General features: G+C 58.8%; 1 protein-coding gene across 1 annotated transcript in view; it reads left to right on the forward strand.

Annotated features, from left to right (window-relative positions):
* Positions 1–3: 3 nt before the first annotated feature.
* The window catches only part of Hs6st1 (heparan sulfate 6-O-sulfotransferase 1), a 40,173-nt gene continuing 23,159 nt past the window's right edge, over positions 4–17,017 (forward strand). Inside the window, exon 1 of the mRNA XM_004626313.2 lies at positions 4–582. Within this exon, the coding sequence (XP_004626370.1) occupies positions 56–582 (527 nt within the window). The 5' untranslated portion in view covers positions 4–55. The remainder of the gene's footprint in view (positions 583–17,017) is intronic.

A 17,017-nucleotide genomic window follows, 5' to 3' on the forward strand; every position in this document is an offset into this window, starting at 1 on the left:
GCGCCCCCGCCCTCCGCGCCGCGCGCCCACCCCGGGCGGCCGGCGATGGTGACACATGCGGCGGCGGCGCGCCGGCGGCAGGACCATGGTTGAGCGCGCCAGCAAGTTCCTGCTGGTGGTGGCGGGCTCGGCGTGCTTCATGCTCATCCTGTACCAGTACGCGGGCCCGGGGCTGAGCCTGGGCGCGCCCGGCGGCCGCGCGCCGCCCGACGACCTGGACCTCTTCCCCACGCCGGACCCGCACTACGAGAAGAAGTACTACTTCCCGGTTCGCGAGCTCGAGCGCTCGCTGCGCTTCGACATGAAGGGCGACGACGTGATCGTTTTCCTGCATATCCAGAAGACCGGCGGAACCACCTTCGGCCGCCACCTGGTGCAGAACGTACGCCTGGAGGTGCCCTGCGACTGCCGGCCCGGCCAAAAGAAGTGCACCTGCTACCGGCCCAACCGCCGCGAGACCTGGCTCTTCTCCCGCTTCTCCACGGGTTGGAGCTGCGGGCTGCACGCCGACTGGACCGAACTCACCAACTGCGTGCCTGGCGTGCTGGACCGCCGCGACCCCGCCGCGTTGCGCACGCCCAGGTGAGCGCGTCGTCCCAGTGCCCCCGCGGCCCCACCGGCGGCGCCACAGCTGCCATCGCTGCCCTCTGACCTCCTCGGCCTCTGGGTCTATGCCTTGCCGGCTTGACTGCACAGTGCAGGGGCTTCCTCCCAACCCACGGCCCGCCGGGGCCTTGGCTCCAGGCTGGCCGCTTTAGAGTCCCGTGGATCTTTGGGCGGGGAAGCAGGTTCCAGAGAGGTACAACTGGGGGGGTTGCTTCCCTGCACCGCTCTGTGTCAAAATGGAATGCAAGAAGTGAGGTCCCTGTCCCTGCACTCAGGGTCCCCCCCCCCCCCGTGGCTGCCTGCAGGCCGGTAGGGGGTGGGAGGAGCCTGCCGGTGTGTGCAGGTAGAACAAAGGCCTAGTGTGACCCGGCGGGGGGGCAGAGAGAAGGCAGTTTCACCTGTCCTCCCACCAGCAAGGAGGAACAAAGGTGTCTGGGTCGGGGCCACCGTCCGTCCTCCAGACCCACAGGCCTGGGTGGGTGTACCTGAGCAACCACACACCTTCCTTCAGGGTGCACTTGCCCCCGCTCCTCATCCCTCCTCCTCCACTCTACCTCCCCCTCCATGCCGGGTGGGAGTGGGGCCATGGGCCTGGCCTGTTGCAGGGAGAGGGCTGAGGCAACCTTCCTGGAAGCCCTGGACCCAGGGCAGTGCTGAGCCTCTCACAGTTCAAGTTGGGGTTGTTTCCTCCACTTACTCCTGTTCCTGTTGTACCCACGAGTCCTGCAGAGACACCCCTGGAGTGCCTTCCTCCCAAGCTGTCCAGGCTGGGAAAGAGCAGGAGGGTGGCCTCTACCCTGGCTTTGTTGCTCCTCCACCCGACTGCCTTGTGGAGGCTCGTGTGCCACCCACTGATCTCCATCCGGACTGGAGGTGTGGACTCTGAGGTGGAAGTGAGGTCCCCTCAAGTTGGGCTGGAGCTGAGCAGGCCAGCCACCACACCCCCAGCAGCCCGTCCTTTGGTCTTTCTCCACTCAGAAAATTGAGATCCTTCCAGGCATCGTGCACACCCATGTAATCCTCACTACTCAGCAGCTGAGACGGAAGGCTGGCACGTTGAAGGGCGCCATAGTGAGACCTTGTGTCGGAACAAGGAAAAGTCAAGAGGCTGGGGCTGTCGTTTCAGCATCCCTTGCTTTCAGACCTCAGCACCACTCACAATTAAAAGGAAAAAGGAAAGAGGCAGTTAGGGTCCTGGAGTTGGGGACATACACCATGCCTCCCCAGTTGTCCCCTGTCCCCAGCAGTTGCAGCCTGAGAGGTGGTGGTTAGGCCTCCTTTGGTGGTCACAGATCTCACACCCGCACTGGTCTGCTGGCTGCGTGGCCAGGAGGGCGCCTCCTTTCTGCTGGGAGTGGGGGTGGGGTGGGGTAGGGAGGGCTATCTGGAGGCTGGGCCCCAGATGTGTGCCAGGGTGCCCTTCCGTACCCCCTGGTCTCCCTAAGGGAAGAGCTCCAAGTCCCTTCTCCAGACACCATCCCTAGAGCAGAAAGGGCAGTGGCCACAGTGCTGCTGTGCTTCGAGGAGGCCCCAGCACGACTTCCCCAGATGGGGGTCAGGGAATACAAATGCCCTGGGTGCACCATGGCCTCGCTGCCTCTCACATCACTGACCACCAGCCTCGGCCTGGACAGCGCTGGCTCAGAAGCACATGGGCCAGGTGGGGGAGGGCTCTGGAGCCCCTCTTGTCCACCCGCCTCCCACATTTCCCCGTCTTTTCTCCTTCATACTATAGATGGCATTTGTGGTAAGCCAGCCCAGAAGAGGCTGAGGGTGTGTTGAGTTTGTGCGTGTTCATGTGGGTTGTACCCTGAGAGTGACCTCCCTGTGCTGTCTCTGTGCTGCAGGAGTCAGGCTGTGCTTCCCCATCCCCCCAGGGACCCTCAGGACCTACTTTCCAGGCAAAGGGTCACACCCACATGGCAGGATGGCCGTCGTTCTCCTGTGTCTTCCCCACCCTCCTAGGTCCTGTGGAACAGCCCCTTGGGCCAGGACCCTCTCTGCCCCTTGTCCACATACCCAGGGCATTGCAGGGCTTGAACAGATGTGTCCCTGCCCTGAGGCACACTTCTGGAACCTTCCAGGGAGCTCCTGCCCTCTTGCAGCTTGACGTCCAGTCAGGCTGCTCGGAGCTGGGCACACATTCAGACGGCACATGGAGAAGGACAGGTTTCTGAGGCTCCCTCGGATGTGGTTTGGATCTCCAGCAGCTGCTGCTTCCTCCTGCCTTGGTAGAGGGAGGGCCGTGCATGCAAGCAAGCACTGGCAGTTGTACTGTGGCCCTCTGCTGCGGAGGCTGCCTCACCTGTTGGCCTTGTCAGAGCACCCGGGAAGGACAGCTGGTGTGCTGTGGGGAGGGGTGGCAGCCCTAGGCAGCAGCTAGAGTGGGAGGGGACTGGCAGCTGCTTTAGCTAGAGTCTGTCAGCACCCCAGGCTGTGCCCGAGTCTCAGAGGTCTGGATGGTGGTGCTCCCTGAAGTGACACCAGAGAAACGGTGAGAGTAATATCTGAGTTGGCCTGGACGTGCTATTGAAATTCTGTAGGTGCCATCTGGAGCCACAGAGGGCATTGGGGGCCCCATGTGGCTTGTGGGCCATCGTGGCCAGGGTCCTGGGCCCATTTCACTTTCTCTGTGGCAGGGCACCTTTGGGAGACCCTGATGGGCCTAGAGTCTCCTTGGAAGGACGGCATTCCCTGTGGGAGGGGCAGAACCGGCAGTCTCTGCTGATGGTGTGTGTCCCCTTGGGGCCTCATCCTCATCCTCCCCACCACACCCTGTCCTCCCTGAAGTCACCTCAGGTTCCAGAAGCCCCCCCCCTCCCTCCCCCCCCGTTGTGCCTCTCAGTGTTCTGCTAGCTCCTCCTCAGTCTGCCCCGAGGACCCTTCTTTCCCTGCCCAAGCCTTCCCTGGCTGCTTCTTCCTTGTCTGTTGCCTTAGGCTCCTCTGACTGAGCGCCCGCCCACTGCCTGACCCATCTCTGGTCCTTTAGCATCGTGGCCTCATGCCCAGGATGCTGCCCTTGTGTTGGCACCAGGCAGAACTTTTGGCCCTGGCCCCACACCTCTGTCCTGCCATTCCTTGTGAGTCTTTGTCACATTCCGTTGAAGCTGACTGCCTCGCTGTACTGAGAACCTGGGATGCTCCTGGGGCACATGGAATTGCCCAGCATGCCTTGCGGTCACTTGGTTTGGGATCAGGTGTCACAGTCGACATCCCCTCTGTGGAGGACAGGTGTTACCAGGAGTGTGGTGGGGGCCAGCAGACAGGACCTGCTCTGTGCTGGGTATCAGCTCGCCCATGTGGTCCAGAGGCCTTTGGTTGAGATGAAAATCAGAGGCCAGCATGTCCTGAGCTAGATTTTCACTAGAAAACACAAATACGCGCTTTGCTTCTTTTTAAGGGGATACATGAAAGAAAGACAAACTTTCACCTGGTTCACAGTCAGAATCCTCTTGGTTCTCAGGCTCCTGGCCTACCCCTGCTGTGTGCACCCCAGGGGCTGAGCTAGGCCCTGGCCCACGCCCTGCCTGGCACCTCCCATGTGCAGCTGCGCATGGGGGCTGAGGATGTGCCTGCTCCTGGCCTGAAAGCCCTTTCTGCATGGCCTCAGCCCGTAGGGTCGGGGCGTGAGGCCCCGCAGTCACTGGCCAGCACAGGCTCCGGCTGCGCCTTGCTCAGAGGGGGTCTACGAAGTTTGGCTGCCAATCTGGGGGAGTCCTTTGGGTCTTGGGGGAAGGAGGGAGGAAGGGCTTGGCATGCTCCTCCATGAGGGCCTTGGAGGCTCTTCGCTCACATCCCTCCTTTTTGTTGTAGTCTTTGTCTGCAGTGACGGGGAGGAAAGACAGAGCGAAGGGGCACCCCTGCACTCCCCACAGGCAGTTTTTCCCTGCGATCAAAACTAGCATAAATTCCATCATGAGTGTGGCCCGTGTCACTGGGGCTGCAGATGGTCCCCACCCGGGCGCCCCAGGCTGGCTCTTGGGCTTGGAGCAGGCGGGTTTCCAGTTTCTCGCTCCTGTAAGGAATGCTGCTGTGGACTCCTCTTGTGCAAATATTTTGCATAGCTGTGATTTCCTTTGGAAATTCCTGGGAGTATAATTTCTGCTTGAAGAGCCTGAGTGTTTCGAAGCTCTAGACACAAATGCTAGTGTGCTTTTCCAAGAGTGTGCACCTCACACTTCTCGCCTGTGGTGTTGGAGTGCCCTCTTAGTGCGGCCCTCCTTGCTGCTAGTGTTGGAAGAAACTGCTTTCTGAAACCAGCAAAAAAGTGCCTGTCCTGTGGATTTTGAAGCCCCGCCTCACTCGTGCACAGCTGGGTTGGCCCAGCACTCTAAGGGACCGGGGGATGTCTTAGTTACTTTCTTGTCCCTGAGATGCAATACCTGGTGCCCTCAGCTTAGAGAGTTTATCTTGGCTCACAGTCTGTAGAGGCTTCACCCGTAGCCTCGCTGGCTGCGAGGCAGGGTGCCGTGGCAGTGGGGCAGAGCAGAGGAGGACTGCTCATGCAGGCAGGGGGACGTAGAGAGAGATCAAGAGAGCTTGGGGAGGTGACCCTGATGGACCACGCCCCACCACCACCTCCTCCACCACCCAGACGTCACCACCCCACCTCACATTTAGTTGTATACTGTTACACCCCGTGCTCAGTCACCTCCCCAGAGCCCCATCTATGACCCATGAGGCTGCAGGGGACACTACATGTAAGCCACAGGAGGGAGACAGGCCCTGTCCCCCCAGGTACTCCTTGTCGGCTGATGAGTTTCTGCATCTCACCTTGCAGGGGCAGCAGGGCAGCTCCCAGGCCTGGGGTCCAGGGAGAGGGCAACAGCCCTGGGGACAAATGGGTGAGCTAGCAGAGCAACTCCCGTCCCCTGGCTCTTAGCGGGAGCTTACAATGCAGGTATCTTATTTGACTCACTGTAGCCTTGATGTAGTTCTTAGGGTGTCCCCCAAGGAGCATGTGTCAGGAACTTGGTCCCCAGTGTTGTAGGATTGAAGTAGTGGCCCTTTAAAAGGTGGAGCCAAGTGAGAAGTAACCAAGTCCCCAAGGATCATGCCCCGGAAGGGGACAAAGGTGGGTCCCCTTAAGAGAGGGCTGTGCACACACACCCTGCGCTCCTGGGCCCCACTCCCTCCTGTCGTGCCCTGCACCTCTCTTTCATGCGCTCCCACCCTAGCAGCTTGTGGCGCTCTCCAGCTCCCAGCCAAAGCTGGAACCACACCCTCGAGCCTCCCAGTGCTGCAAGCTGAATAAACCACTCTTTTTATAAAGTACCCAGCCTTGGAATTTTCATTACAACTATAGAAAGCACGTAGTATTCCCACAAAGCAGACATATGGAATCTGGCCCGATTTTTTGCAGAAGGCAGCGAAGACCCAGGGAAGGAATTGGAGCACCTAAGCCGGAGGGTGGGAGCCAGCAGGGGCACGTCGTCCCGAGCCCTCTGGTGAATGACAGCCACGCACTCCAGAGAGCAGCCAGATGCACACAGTCCCACCCAGACCTCACTGTCAGGGCTCCTAGGAAACATCTGGCGCATCCGCCCAGTAGCTACCGGGCAGCAGTGGGCCACCCTCTGGCTCTGGGAAGGGGACAGCGGAAGGTTGGCTGACCCAGAGAAGTCCAGGCAGTCCTGGCAGCTCCATGCGTGGCAAGGCAGCACATGCCACCCTGCCCACGTGGTCAGGTGTTCTGCGTGGGTGGTCCTGAGCCTCAGGAAGAATGGGAATGATGGACACTGGGAGAGGTCACTGGAGCTGTGTCCCCCTGGGTGAGAAGGGGTATGTCCTAGCCAGTCCTCAGCGCTCTTTCTGATTCCCTTTGCCCTCCTACTTGGTGCCTCTGACAGTGAGTTCTGTGGGAGTGGTCCAGGGTGTGTCCTGGGAGGACCCCACGTGAGCTTACCCTTCACTGGGTGTGCGTGTGCGAGGCATGCTGCCAGGAGAGGGGCGTGTGGGGGTAGGGAGGAGGCCCCAGGCTGGGCGAGGGGCGGTGTAGGCCAGCAGGCTCCCTGGCCAGAGGCATACGTGTGGAGATCCACACCCCTCCCCTTGTGCCTACACCCTGTCCAGGTAAATGTGCGTTCCGAAAAACTTTTATTTAAGATCGTCATTCTTGCGCTGATCTTACTTGGGAGGACTCAGTTGACTTTCTTTTCCTACTAAGATTTAGTCTGTTTTTGTTTTTGTCATGGTTCTGCAATGGAGGGTGCTGTTGCTGAAGAAAGAGGTCCTAAGCTCCCGTCTGGGGAGGTAGCTCAGTGTAAGTACCTGCCTGACGAGTACGAGGTCCCGAGCTGGGTCCCTGGTACCAAGAAAAGAAGTCCTAGGCTCCAGAGAAAGCTGCCACAGCGGGGGGCGGCTTCGGGGGGCAGGGGGCTGCGCCACTCTGGGCTTTTGCAACGTGTGTTGGCTGAGGACGCACTCTGGAACCACACTGTGAGACCTGCCCCTTGGCAGGCACAAGCGGGACGGTGAGGAGCTGGGAGGGATCGCGGCGGGGGAGAGTGATGGGCTGTGGGGCTGCATCTGCCCTGAGGCAGGCCAGGCACTTTCTGGTTGTGTTGTGTGACTCGGCCCTGCCCCTCCCTGGTGGGATGTTAGTCGCCCCAGGTCTGCAGCACAGAGGGGCTGTCATCACAGAAATAGTCCCGCACGTGAGCATTGGAACATTGGTCGTCCCTGCGCTTCAGAGCCAGGATGGACACTGTCAGAGGACATAAGAGTGGGTGAGGGAAGAGCCCACGGAGCCACTGCCTGTGACAAGTACAAGGGCTTACACTTCACTGAGTTTGTGTGTGCGAGGCACAGGGCCTGCGAGCCTGGCCTGGATGACTTTGTCCCTTCTGCCGCCTGCTGTGCCTGTAGGGGCTCCTGCCCAGGCCAGGCTTGCAGCCAGCTCTGTGAACCCCAGGCCAGCCTTTCCTCCCTTGTGACTTGGCTGCGTAGCTCCTAGGCTCGGGTAAACAAGTTGTTGCCTCACCTTCTCTCACTGTTCTCCCGTTGCTGGGACCAAATGCCTGACACCCAGAATGAAGGAAGGAAAGGTTTATGTAGCTCACAGTTAGTGGAGGTTTTAGTCCATACTCAGCTGGCTCCAAGGCAGAGGGCGGCAGTTCATGAAGGCAGAAAACAGCAGGAGCGAAAAGGCAGGAGCAGTGGCAGTGGCGGCGGTGGCAGAGGTAGAGGGTTCCCCTCACTCACTTCCTGATGTTGCGTGCAGGCTGGCCACCCCAGGGCAGGTGTAGCGCTCACCCCCATAATCCCAGCACTGGGTCATGAATTAATCACAAACTCTAGAAGTCCACCCCATGACCACATTAGGCTTTGGGGGACAACTAGACACAAACCGTAACTTCCCCATTTCTAAGACAGAGATGCCTGCCTGCCATTTGTTTCTGTGGAGGCCCGGGTAGCCTATCTCTTCCTGCGACCTGTGGTACCGCCTGCCCAGGTGTGTCTCACAGGGACCACGAGCAAGCTCCAGGCTGGGGTGTGGCTTGCTGCTCTGGAGAGTAGGCTGTGCGCAGGTGCACGCGTGTGCGTGCGTGCAGAGGCAGCCTCTGTGGTGCCGGTGCCCCACCGTCCTGCAGCTGGGTGTCATTGAGGCCCTGCGAGGATTGCAGCTGCGTCTGTTTATTTACATGGGGAACATCAAAGGCCCAGTGGGGGGGGGGGGCGTCAGGACAGCAGTAGTTGTCCAGCAGGGTAGTAACGAAAGAGATTAAAATGCGGGAGTTGATTGATTACCAGGCTATGGAGCCCACAGAGGTCAGTGGCTAGGGTCACCCAACTCACTGATCAGGAGCGGAGCTGGCCCTTGTCATCTCCCCACGCCAGCTTCTCCTTGCTGTCCAAGGAGTCCCTGCTGGGACTCTGCACCACTTCGCCCAGGCCATTCCCGGCAGCCATGCTTGCCACTGTGGGGGGCAGGTGCTGGAGGTCCTGCTTGTCTCTGTCCCCAGAAGGGATATTTTCTTTCCTGCCTCATTGGGTAGTGGAGTCCAGAGAGTCAGCTCAGTCGGCGCTGTCCTCCATGGCAGTGAAGAAGGTGGCTGGGGCAGTGGAGAGAGGAGTGGAGAATGGTGGGACCTCCTTGGGGCCAGGGGCCTTGCGACACCATGGGGTGACAGCAGACTGAGAGGAGGACCCAGATGTAGAGTGGACTGGCTTGGTCAGACCCAGCTCGGCCTCCCTCAGGCTCCGCAACTACCATGCCCAGGTTTTCCTCCATGGAAGAAGCCCTGGGTGTCTGCAGGATGGGTGCATGGACCATGTGCAGCTCTGCTGTGGGCTCTTTCCTACAGAGAGCTCCAGTGAGTCCTGTCACTTCTGAGGACCAAAAAAGCATCCTCTGGAACCATCTAGGCGCGGCTTCTGTTCCCACTCAGTGAACTGGTGGACTTAAGGACGAGCACGGAGCTTCTGAATCAAGCAGGCAGAGGCCCACTCTCTAGGACATCCCCAAGGGTCAGCTGAGACCCCTGGGATGAGCCGTGCTTCAGTTGTGAGGGTCTCCGCGCCCTCACAAGAGCAGTGAAACCAAGTCCCCACGGACGGAAGGTCTAGGGTAGCGCCAGAGCTGAGGGGCAGGCGGTGTCCCTTGCGGGTGCTGGCTCTTCCTCTTCCAGGCACCTGCGCAGCGTCTACAGGAGCTCAGAGTGTACACCTCTGTCCTCACCATGGCACCTAGTGAAGGGGATGCCTCTGTTCCCTCTCCCGCTTGCCTGCCTGCCCCACAGCCACTGTCTGGCATTCTGTCAGTTTGCCTGTGCCTTTTATCACCTTAAAAAGAAAAGAAAATGTTTCCAGTAGTGAGGAGGAACCCAGGGTCATCACGTTGAGCTATGTCCCCAGCCCTTTGGAGTGTGGCTGGGCTGGGCTCAAGCTTGCCATCGTCGGGGATCCAGAGTGCTGGGACTGCAGGTGTGCGCCGCCACACCCAGCTGAGGCTGCCTTTCACAGCTTCAACACCGAGTGGTGTCTACTCTGCCTCGATGTCACACACCTTCTGGAACCTATGGCAAACCGCACCTACCCTCCTCCAACCTGCCGTCTTACGCTCAGCCTGCTTTTGCAGTGTATCCCTGTTGGTCCGTGACACGCATAGTTAATCTGTACACTACCAGACTTAATATCGTGGTTGTCTAGACAGAGCTTCTTTTCCCTCAGCTTTGTTCTGAGAGCAGCCAGGGGGTGTGTGCTTTGGCGGTCAAAATCCAGGTGACAGTGACGTGCATGTACACAGTCCTATGTACTCCCCGCAGTGGGCCAGAGGTGGCTGGTCCTTCACACCTAAGCTGATTAGGCCTGAGGCCGCCTGTCCTGGGGGACAGCAGACTGGCACTTCTGCAGTCCACTAGCCATCATAGGACGCTTTGGTCTCAGCACACGTTCACCTGCCGGCTGTGGGGTCCTTTCGTGCGTTCGTTGGCCTTGACGGTGTCCTGTACTACTTCCCTGTTTGTCTTTGGCCGGGTTTTCCCCGGGGTGTTGCTCGTTCTCTTCCTATTTATGTGTGTGGTTCTTTGTATTCTAGTTCCATAGGTAATATTCCTGGGAAGTGTTGCCTGGGTGTCCCCATAGCCTGCATGTGCTGGGGCCTGGGTGCAGCCTGCCCTGCAGCCATTGTCCTGGTGTGCACATGTGGGAGCGTGCGCCTGCAGGCTCTCAGCCCCCCAGGCCCTTGGTGCTAGGTCTCAAGCAGAGGCCCAGAAGGCAGAGTGGGTGGACAGATGGCTGGCCACAGCAGCAGAACAACCGAGCAGCTGCGTGAGTGTGCTGGCCTCCTGCCCTCAGCCCCACTTACTGAGGCCCTCCAAATCAGGAGAACAATCTTGCAGCTAAACCAGGGCTTGGAACCAGTGTCCTGAAGTTACAGCACCCTCTCTCCTCCCCACTGATGGACATGTGGGTGGCCTTTCCCTGGTAACTCCTGCTGTGTTGCACCCCTATCCTGGCCAGGACACTAGCTGCCCTCACTCTGCCTCAGTCTCCCCTGTGACCACCACCATGCAGCTCCTCTGGCTCCATCCTGGAGCCTAGGCCAGCCCTCCACCCCTGTGCAGCCCTCCACATCATCGTGCAGGCCACAGCCCAGGCAGCTGTGTGGACAGAACCCCCAGCCTAGGACAGGAGTGTGTCTTGTGCCTCCCTTGGCGCAGACCCTTCCCTGTTGTCCCTCACCCCACCCCAGCTCAGGAGAGAGCTCAGCAGAGCAGCTGAGTCCTGTCCAGAAGAGCTAGAAAGCCCTTGCTGTTGGGCAGGGCCTGGGAACGAATGTGGGCGCACCAGTGTGGCCCCACAGTGCAGGGGAGCGTCTGCCCTCTGAGCCTAGGTAGCTGAAATTCATATATAAATATTTACTTGTCTGGAGCTTTGGTGTCCTTGGGCAGTAGCTTGCAGGTTTTGTGTCACATTGCCCTGTTAAGAGGCGGGAGGGGTGTCCTTCCAAGCAGGAAGGCTGTGGGCTTTGCACACAAGCGTGGAGACTTTTCCAGAATGTGAATGGGACAGCTTTGCACAGAGCCTGACCACAGCTCGCAGGCAGAGCCCTTGGGGAAGGTGTTGCAGACACCAGTGGAGTTGCCTAAGGATGTTACTGTGGGGAATGCAGGCACGCAGGCATTCCTGCCCCAGGGTCAGAGTCCAGGGGAGGGGCCATCTGGCAGGAAGCGAGGCTTTAGATCTAACCTGGCTGCTCCAGAGAGGATGGGGCGGGTGGATGGACGGGGAAGGCAGAGCACCTGGTCTCCCAGGGGCTGGGGCGGTGGGCTGGGGTGGTTTCTGTTGTCACCTGTCAGAGGAACAGGAGCTCAGCCAGACAGGGTCGGGGCCTGCTTGCATCCCACAGCCAGCCCCCAGCAGATCCCTGTAGCCTGCAGGGCTCGGCTGCCCTCTGCTCTACACCACAGGCTGGGTGTAGTGTCTGTGTTCCCTGGGGCAGCGGGCAGGTCCAGGCTGGTGCAGGCGAGGGCTGCTGTCCATCTACCTGCCCACCATTCAGGGCTGCCGAGACACTTGAAACTGCCCTGCATGCCTCAGAAAGCCACGTCCTGTAAGGAGAGATTTGTTCCTCTGCTTCTTGGAAGCTGGGCTGGCAGCTTGCCCGGTGGAAAACCCCATTTTTATGAGGCGTGGTCTCAGGCATGTGCGTGAGAGGTAGGAGTGGGATCCGAAGCGCTCTTGGAGGTAGTAATGCGTCTCCCTGCCCACTGTTACGGAGCCGTTGCATGGAGAGGGGCTGCTAGGTGTCAGGGTGGAGGGACAGGCCCAGGCCAGCAGAGGATGGACAGCCCAGGAGCCAAGAGCGTAGGGGCCCCGTGCCGGGCGTCTGTCTTCTTCCTCAGCCTGCATTGCGAGACCCCCTCTGGCAGCACAGGCCACACAGCCACACCGTACGTGCCACGGGCTCCCGCAGCACCAGTCTGAGGGCCCAGCCTTCTGCACCTGGCACTGCCGAGGGGTGGAGGGTATTGCCTGGCAGGGCTCTCAGACCCGGAAGACCATGTGGCTGGCCACGTAGCCCCTCCAGCCCCTGTGGCTCAGGTTTGTTCCCCGCACTCTCCCCAGCCTGGGCTGTGGCATCCTGGTCCCTGTTTCCCCTGGCTTGTTCCTGCAAGTTCTCTGAGGCCCAAGGAGGAGCTGAGCACACACAGGTCGCCTGGGGCCCCAGGTAGCATTGGCTTGGCCCAGCCGCCTTGTGATACGCCAGTGACCCTGTCTGCGGCATGTCACACAGGCTGTTGTGGGTCACCAAGAGGGCTCCCGGGGCCTGTTTCATTGGGTTACCATGAACTTGGGGTGATAGCATGCAGGGATATGGGGGTGCTTGGGCACAGGAGAAGAAGCAGACAGTCATCTGGGGAGATGCTGGGGTTCCAGTCTGAGCCAGCTCAGAGCGGCTGCCATAGCCAAGACACAGCTATCTCCATCACAGTCCCTAGTGTCGGAAAACCACTACAGAGGTGAGGCGCAAAGGACAGGGCTGAGCCGCAGTCACGGAGGGCTTTGCTGGATCAGCCCTGTGGGCTTCCTGGTCCAGGATCCCATGCCAACTAACACCCTCCACCACTCCACAATAACCTGAGCTGGTCGTAGTGGAGAGGGAGTCACCCTCTCCAGGCTGGGGTTCCTTCTAGAAGTCCAGGCTGATATCCAGTAACAAGGCAGCCCACAAGGGACTGTGCAGCAGGCATTGTTTCCTCCACCTGCCTCGCCCAAGCCAGGCCACTCGGGTCCACGCGATACTCGGCGTGAGCACCAGGAGTAGCAACAGCTTTGTCCTGAGGGGCAAATGGCCCTCCTTTTGCCAGGCTTAGCCCATGTGTTGTCCCCATCCCTGGAGTTCCCCAAGCTTCTCAAAGGCCAGGTATGCTTTGGGGGGTGGATGTGGTCAGTGGCACCCCAAAGGGTAGTTGAGTCAGTTTCTGGAGACACAGAGCCTGTGTTGTGTCTATGTAGATAGACAGCAGATGGTGGGTGGGCAGACAGCAGGGATTTACAACGGGAATAGACTCAGTGATGAATGGGGACAGAGGTGTTTCCCAGGAAGCCGGCATCTACAGTGTCCAGGCCCAGGGATGCCAGTGGTGTGGCCTGGTCCAGGGCCAAAGGCCTGCCAACTGGACCTCTTGATGATCAGGAAGAGCAGCAGGGTGTGTCCCCACGAAAGCAGTCCACCCGTGCTTGGCCCTTCTGCCCCATGCAGGTGCTCTGATGTTTATATGGCGCACTCCACACTGGGTGAGGATGCGTCCTCCTTATTGCACCCGCTAGTGCCTGTGCCAGTTTCTTCTCGAAACCCCTCACAGATGCACATGGGCGTTGCGCTTTGCCAGCCTGGTATTCCTTTCTGCAGTCAAGTTGACACCGACACTGGCCATCGCTGTGCCCCCAGGCCCTGTTCCCATTGCCCTTCCTCCTGGGTGCTCTCCCCTACCCCACTCTCTGCCATGCACACGTGATGTGGCTCAGTCCTTCCTGGCCCGGGCACTGCCATTCCCTTTTCTGGACTCTTCTATCAACAAATGGGGTTTTGTACCTCAGCTGCAGCGAGGGTAAAGGGAGGCAAGCTGTGGATCAGTTCAGCATGATGACAGACCAGTGTGGTGCACCCAGTGCCCACATGGCGCGGGCTAGGGATGGACCCTGAGCCCAAGAACACCCGCAGCTGTGGCTTCCCAGATCCCAGGATCCTGTTGGGGACAGTGTCACCCACAGGCCTCCCACCCACACGTGCCATGTCCCCAAAGGCAGACGCACACACGCATGCAACCGCCTGCAGCAGCGCATGTTTAGGAGCCACTACCAGTGACTCAGAAACATTCTAGAGTAAGAATTCCTGTTTTAGGGCTGGCGAGATAGCTCCGCAGACTAAGCGCCTGCTTAGGCTAGCATAGGGACCAGCGGTCAATCCCCGGTCCCACGTGCTGCACCAGCCCCACCCCTGGGGCTCACTGAGCGGCGACTGAGTCTGAGCATGGTGGCACATGCCTGTAATCCCAGTGCCGATGAGGCTGAAAACAGGAGGATCACTATGAGTCCAAGCTGTGTAGTGAGACCCTGGACCAAATACATAAGTGAATAAATAAATAAGTTCCTTTTTCCAGACAAGTGGTTGGCCGTTTGGATGTCTCCTCCCATGTGGAAATTCCTTCCTGCTTTTTCTGCTTGGTGGCTGGGCTGTTCCTGCACCCAGAGTTCTCGGCTTCCACCAGGATCAAAGAGGGAAGGTGTTTGCAGGAGCCATGTCACTGGGTGGGGTGGGCACCGGGATTCTCATGCAGGAATAGAGGTGTTGCCTGCTCAGGAGGCTGTGGCTGGGTGATGGAGCACCCCAAAGCCCAACCCCAGACACTGTTGAGCTTGAGGCTCCCTGCTGCCCTCCCAGAGGAAGGAGGTGGGGCTGTGGTGTGGACACCAGGGTTTCTGCTCAGGCAAAGTGATGTGTAGGCCGGGTAGGCCCCAGGTATACTGTCACCACCCTGATGAAGACGGGATGGGGCGAAAGGGGCTGCCCTGACTGTGTGGGCACTTCCTCTCAGCATGGCCTTGAGGAGTGACAGGGATTGGGGGCTGGCACACCACACAGGCCCCAGAAGTGGAGGGCACCTTTGTGCTGACCCACGTAGACCTGCCTCTCCTCCCCTCTCTTTGGCCCTGCTGAGAGGGGGGGCTGGGTGGGCATTCGTGGGCTGGCCTTCCTCCTGAGGGTAGCCTCTGGGGACACCCCCTCACCTCACCCTCCTGTATGGCCAGAGATGCAGGGCTGGGACACGCCAGCCGGGACAGGCCTGGGGAAGGAAGTAGGTACCTCCTCACTCCCTTGGGTCCTGTCCCTGCCGGGGTGCAGGGGTGACGAGGGCTGTGTCCTGTCCAGGGCACAGGAACAGGGTTCCCTGGAGGTCCAAGTACATTTCCACCCACCCCCTCCAGGAACCAGTGGGATGCCTTCAGTCTCCTCTTTGGTCCTCTTTTCTGAGAGAGCCCAAGATGGTCACCCACCCATGGGGGGGTACCAGTTTAGACCAGGCAGACCCTGTGCAGCCCCTACTCACTCCTGAGGAGCTGGGGCTGGCTGCAGTCGCTGCTTCATCAGGAGCCTATTGTTTTCTTTGGTGGGGGGGAACCGGGGATTGAACTGAGGCCCTTGCACTTGCCAGGCAAGCGCTTATTCTATTGAGCTATCTCCCCAGCCCCCAGGGTTCTTCTGATTTGTCATAAAACATGCACAACGTAAAGTGAATACGTGCCAGCCCCTCCCCCAGGCATGCTGATATGTTGACTGAGACTGGGCGTGATGGTGTGCGCCCATAATCCTAGTGTTTGGGAGGCTGAAAACGGGATCACTACGAGTCCAGTGTGTGTGGTGAGACCCTGTACTAAACACACTAAAAAAAAGTGGATGCTCAGCACTGGGCGTACATTTCCGTGGCCCTAAGTGCATTCGCCTTCCTGTGCAGCCGTCGGTGCCGCCCACCTCCAGAACTTGTTCATCGTAAACCGAGAACCCATTCTTCCACCAGGCTTAGCACTGTGGTCATCTGGACAAGCTGTGTTCTGACAGCAGCCAGGGGGTGCTTGCTTCGGCTGTCACAATCCATGTGGCAGTGATGTGCCTGTCCACAGTCCTGTGTGCTTCCAGCAGTGGGCCGGAGGTGGCTGGTCCTCAGCCCAGAGCGGTCCTTCACCCCTGAGCTTCCTGGGCCTGAGATCTCCTGCAACAGACTGAACTCATTAAACCAAAATCCCCACTGCTGCTCCCAGCACCTGGCTTCCGCCGTCCGCGCTCAGCTCCACGAGGCCCCCACACACGTGGAGTCAGTCACAACGACTCTTTCTGGGACAAGCTTAGCATAAAGTCCTCTGAGTCTGTCCACGTTGTAGTATGCACCAAAGGCCCTGGCCTTTTTCAGGCTGAGTGATGTCCCACCGCGCATGTTACCCACCCTGCTTACCTGTTTGCCCATCATTCAACACTTGGGTCACTTCCACTCTCGTTACTCCGAGCACTCTCTGTCCCTCCGTCCCTCCGTCCCTCTGTCCCCTCTGCTGGAATTTCTAGAGTGCTTGGTAAGTTATGTTTCCCAAGAAGAAATGGCTGGACTGGATGGTAATGCTGTATCCCACTTTTTGGGAAACTGTCATACTGGTTTTTTGACAGCAGCTGCACCATTTTACGGTCCCACCAGGAATACCTGTGGCTTTGGATTTATCCACAGCCTTGCCAGTATAGACAGCCAAGAAGCACAGCACCCTGTACCCTGAGCTCCTGGGTTCAAGGGACCTCCCTGCCTCGCCTTCTGGGTAGCTAGAAAGACACCTGGCTGGTTTCACTGCTTCTGTCGCAGCCATCCTGGTGGATGCAAAGTGGTTTCAAATTGTGTTCCCCTGACACCAGCTGACGCTGAGCACCTTTTCATGTGCTCACTGGCTGTGTGTCCCCTGTCCTTAGGAAAGTGGCGATTCAAGTTATTTGCCCAAATTTTAATTAAGTTGTTTGGCTTTTTTGTTAAATCACAAGATATTTTGGCTATTAGTCTCTTTTCAATATATTTTCAAACATCTTCCCTCCTTCTGTAGGTTACTAAGGTTGCTTCATCATGTCCTTGCATGCACAAAAGTTTTTTGGGGGCTGGGGAGATAGCTTGGTAGTCTAAGCACCTGCCTGACAAGCGCAAGGCCCCAGGTTCGCTCCTTGGTATCACATGTTGTGCTGGCCCCAGAACCCCAGGCGCACTGTGCCAGCCACTAAACCAGGCATGGTAGCGCATGCATGTAATCCCAGCGCTGGGGAGACTGAGGCAGGAGGATCACTACTAGTCCGAGCTGCATAGCGAGACCCTGTACTAAGAAAGAAAAGGGTATTTTTGATGAAGCTTAGTTTATGTATAGTTTCTTTTTTCTTTTT

This window comes from Octodon degus, unplaced genomic scaffold, assembly GCF_000260255.1.
Source record: "Octodon degus isolate 3935 unplaced genomic scaffold, OctDeg1.0 scaffold00014, whole genome shotgun sequence".
NCBI lineage: Eukaryota > Metazoa > Chordata > Mammalia > Rodentia > Octodontidae > Octodon > Octodon degus.